The 3,927-nt window shown below is 46.5% G+C and overlaps 1 protein-coding gene across 1 annotated transcript; it reads right to left on the bottom strand.

The window, feature by feature from the left end:
• Positions 1–200: 200 nt before the first annotated feature.
• Positions 201–3,927, bottom strand: LOC116378813 (deubiquitinating protein VCIP135-like). Its single transcript, XM_031840726.1, has 2 exons — positions 2,469–3,927; positions 201–778 (listed from the first exon to the last, which is right to left on the bottom strand). Exons 1-2 carry the CDS (start codon positions 3,925–3,927, stop codon positions 645–647), a joined length of 1,593 nt encoding a protein of 530 aa, XP_031696586.1. The 3' UTR covers positions 201–644.

Here is a 3,927-nt window from a genome sequence, read left to right as displayed (position 1 = left end):
GTTTTGGTGATAAACTAGAATAAATCCAGTAGTTTGAAGGAGATGTTTATGAATATAAAATAGATATTAGAGATGAATTATGAGCTGTTTGACTTCTAATACGAGCTCTAAGCTCATTATTATACAGCATTAAAAATAATATAATGACTATAAAAATACAATCTATTATTTCATAATCATTTGAATTGTGTGTTCTTATGACGAAAAAAAAACACTAATTACTACAACAAGGTAAAAGTACAACATTTAGTATTTTTGATGGTTTACTGACTTCAAAGTGTTTTTCGGACGATGGTGAGAATAATATTGTGGATCCTTATAGATCAGCTGATGTAATCAGACAACAATATGGATCATCGTTGATCTCTAAAAGTTATATTTTCTTTTGTAATGATCTGAAGTGTGAGTTTTAGGATCCGTTGCTTCTTTAAATGCTAACTTTTAATTCTTCTATATTTGTGCAAAACCTGAGTTTCTGTTCCGACAGCAACATTATGCTTTTTATCTCCAATAATCAGGAGCGATCGCTCCTAAAAGCAATGAAAACTAAACGACGACAGCGGAATAAACCAGGTGATGACAACATGTTGAAGTGCATCATGACGGACCGGTTCCTGTAGAGTCCGAGTTCACATGCAGCGGGTTTAGAACCCAGATCTAAGAACCCAGGAGTCAGGTTGTGTAAACATACCCATGTCCTTCTTCACGATGTTGTAGAAGACGCCGGCCTGCTGGAACAAGTGAGGCAGCTTCTTTGCGTACGACCAGACGTCCTCACCTGGAACAAACAGAGAGAGCGGAACTGCATTTAACGAGGCAGGTGAGACCCTGAACGCACCGCTGAACAACAGAGAATATCACGACGTTATTAAACCAGCGGTCGCTTTGATTTCATCTATTTCTGACTCGTTTTTATAGTTTCATCTTTCACATGTGAGAATATTTGTAAACTCGATTAATCGATGACTTGTTAATTATATTATATTATTGTTAACTATTCAGATAATCAATGAAGTGGTTAGAGTATTTTTTGTTTCATGTGAATATTTTCTGAACATCTCTGACGTCGTCTTGGGCTTTAGGGGAAACACTGATCGATATTTTTCATCCTTTTATTCATTTTATGACCGAAGAACTAATCGCTTCATGAGCAACATGACTTATTAATCAACAGTGAGAACACTCTTCAGGTCTGTGAAACATTTCTGAATGAATGTTTGAGGAGAAAACATGTTTTTGTCAAAGTATGCGATCAGTTCTTTTGCTTTGTTTGGGAGCCGATGAACTAAAGCACATTTTGTTTTTGTTTGTATATAAATGTTAATATCAGAGCTCAGAGAGTTTTAAAAGGTAAATATTAACGGTTATGAATGGATTTGCTGATTAAATGATCAGCTGATCGATCTATAACTACTCTGCTCTGTTTCATATCTTCACGTTAGGGACGTCTTCAGGTTTCTGGTTTCTGACAGATATTAAGTTATTCCAACTCAACATACTTCATTCTCTTCAATAGTCACTAGTTATATAATATATCATATTTAATTTGTCTCAACACGTCTCGAAAACGCCCCAAAATGAAGCTGCTGTGTTTTAATATTCATCAGATTCTGGAGTATTTATGAAGCATAAAAATCATTCAAACTAATCATTCATAGTTTTTATGTGTCTGAGCCTCATATCAACGTGTTATAAAATGTTTGATGGTATCAGAGAGTTCATGACGTTGGTTCTTATACGTCGACGTTTTAAAAAAAGGGCCAGAAACGTATTATTATTATATTCATAACTGTGTTTTCGTCAGCGTATAATCACCTGAATCTCAGAGTCTTTCTGTGTTCCTGTTTGAGCTCCTGCTCACAGGAAGTGCAGACAAAACTGTCGCTGTCACTCAAAATATGACGAATAAACAAACAACAACAATGCTGGAGGCTGACCTCTCGCGTACGCTCTGGAACTGTACAAAGATGAAGAGACGCTGGAAACATGTCGATGCCGTTGTTCAACATGTTTTTTAGGTGACATGAGATCTGGTGAGAACTTCACTAAAGATTTACTTCCAGCGAGTAAGAAAGTCGTTAAACATTCCCCAAAAAAAACAGGAACAGTGGCTGGAACGTTGACAGTCAACGAGAATATATTTAACAAAAACTGGAAGAAATGCAACATATTTATATGATGTGACACCGACTACATGAACGCCTGATTAAAGTATGTTTGTATGAATATTGAAATGACAACTACTCTGTTAATCTGTATTTATTTGTTATTTGTTTGCAAAACCAATTGAACTATTTGTGTAGATGTTGTTTATATCTTTGTGAAAAACTCAATAAAATCAATAATGGAAACAATTCTTAGTTCTTAGTTGAGCTGAGATAAAGACTTGTGGTCACATGATCTCAGTGGTCACATGACTTTACCTAACCGTGAAGAAGAAGCGTCATGAGGAGGAGTTTGATTCTTACCCATCAAGGTTGCCAGGAGACAGAGGGAGGACATCTCCAGGTCGATGCTGTCCTGGAGTTCGCGGCCGCTCGTCCTGCTGGACGTGACGACGACGGCGGCGGCGTCCTCACTCTTCGCGGCGTGCGAGCCTGAGGCTGCGGGCGCCTTGTCCTCGGGCGCCCTCAGTATCTCCACCGTCACCCGGTCGCCGTGCTGCAGCGCCGCCGGCTCGTTCTCCTCGCCGTCCTTCGGAGGGGGCAGCTCTTTGGGCGGGAAGCCGTGGCGGATGCACTGCTGCGCCGGCGGCACGCCGAACTGGTCAGCGATGCTCCTCTGCAGCTCCGAGAAGGTGGTGTGGACCTGCAGGGTCAGCATGGCCTGCCTGCCGTCGCTGGTGGTCACGCGGATCTTCTTCTCCTTGGTGGACGAGGAGGATTTGGTCGGGGTGGCTGGAGCGGAGGAGGAGGAGGAGGTTTCCGGTGAGCCGCCGGCAGAAGATGTCCGGCCCTTCTGCTCCTGCTTCAGCTTGTCAGTCCGCCTCTTCTGGGTGACGGCGGCCTGCTCGCTGATGCTCTGCTGGATGCTGCGCTCCGCCCGGCTCATCGTCAGCTCCTCCTTGTGGAGCGTCTTGGCTTTCTGACCGGTCAGGATGATCTTAGTGGGTGGCTGGGTGTCCGGCGGCATCTCCGCGGCGTCGGTGAGGCGCTGGGCATGAGCCCCAGCGATGGACACCGGGTTGTACTCGTCCGGGTTCTTCTTGGCGGTGTGGTGTAGGATGGTGTTCACCACCTTCTGCACCAGAATCTCGCTGCCAAACTCCCCTGGGAAGTGCTTGGTAACCAGCTTCATGGCCACGTCGTACACGTTGCTGTTCAAAGCCGGCTCGGTCTCGTACTGGAACCAGTACACCGTCTCTCTCACCACCCGCCCCCCCCACTCCAGCGTGATGGGGAAGGCCTCGGGGAGGTTGTCGTACTCCTTCTCCTCCCAGTAGTGCTTGAAGCCGCACCCGCACTTCCCGCCCTGGGAGCGGGTGTTAGTTCGGTCCCCGTCCAGGTAGACCACCACCCCGTTGCCGCGGATGTGGCGCACCGACGTGCCGTGACACCAGTTGCAGGTGTTGAGGGAGCTGAGTTTATAATCCGGGGCCAGGACGTCCCTCTGGGGGTCATAGGAGCACACCACGTTGTTGAGGGGGAAGCTGTAGTTCTTGTCCGGCCGCAGCTGGCCGTGAGTGGACTTGGCCAAGTTGTAGAGCTTCCCGCCGGGAACCAGCCACTCCGGCGGGACGTGGAGCTCGGAGAGGGCGCCGCAGATCAGGCAGCGGTGCAGCCGGTTCTCCGTCACCGACTTCTTCGCCGCCTCGGTCACCTCCTCGGGCTGGATGCCGATCACGCCGGTGCGCCTGTAGACGTACTGGTGCACGTCGGCCACCAGCGACGGGTGGATGCTGTGCTTCTCCATGAACACCTCCTCCAT

The sequence above is a fragment of the Anarrhichthys ocellatus genome, unplaced genomic scaffold, assembly GCF_004355925.1.
Source record: "Anarrhichthys ocellatus isolate YVR2014 unplaced genomic scaffold, GSC_Weel_1.0 scaffold3199, whole genome shotgun sequence".
Classification (NCBI taxonomy): domain Eukaryota; kingdom Metazoa; phylum Chordata; class Actinopteri; order Perciformes; family Anarhichadidae; genus Anarrhichthys; species Anarrhichthys ocellatus.
The sequence above is the reverse complement of the archived record's forward strand: the minus strand, read 5'-3'. Positions and strand labels throughout refer to the sequence as shown.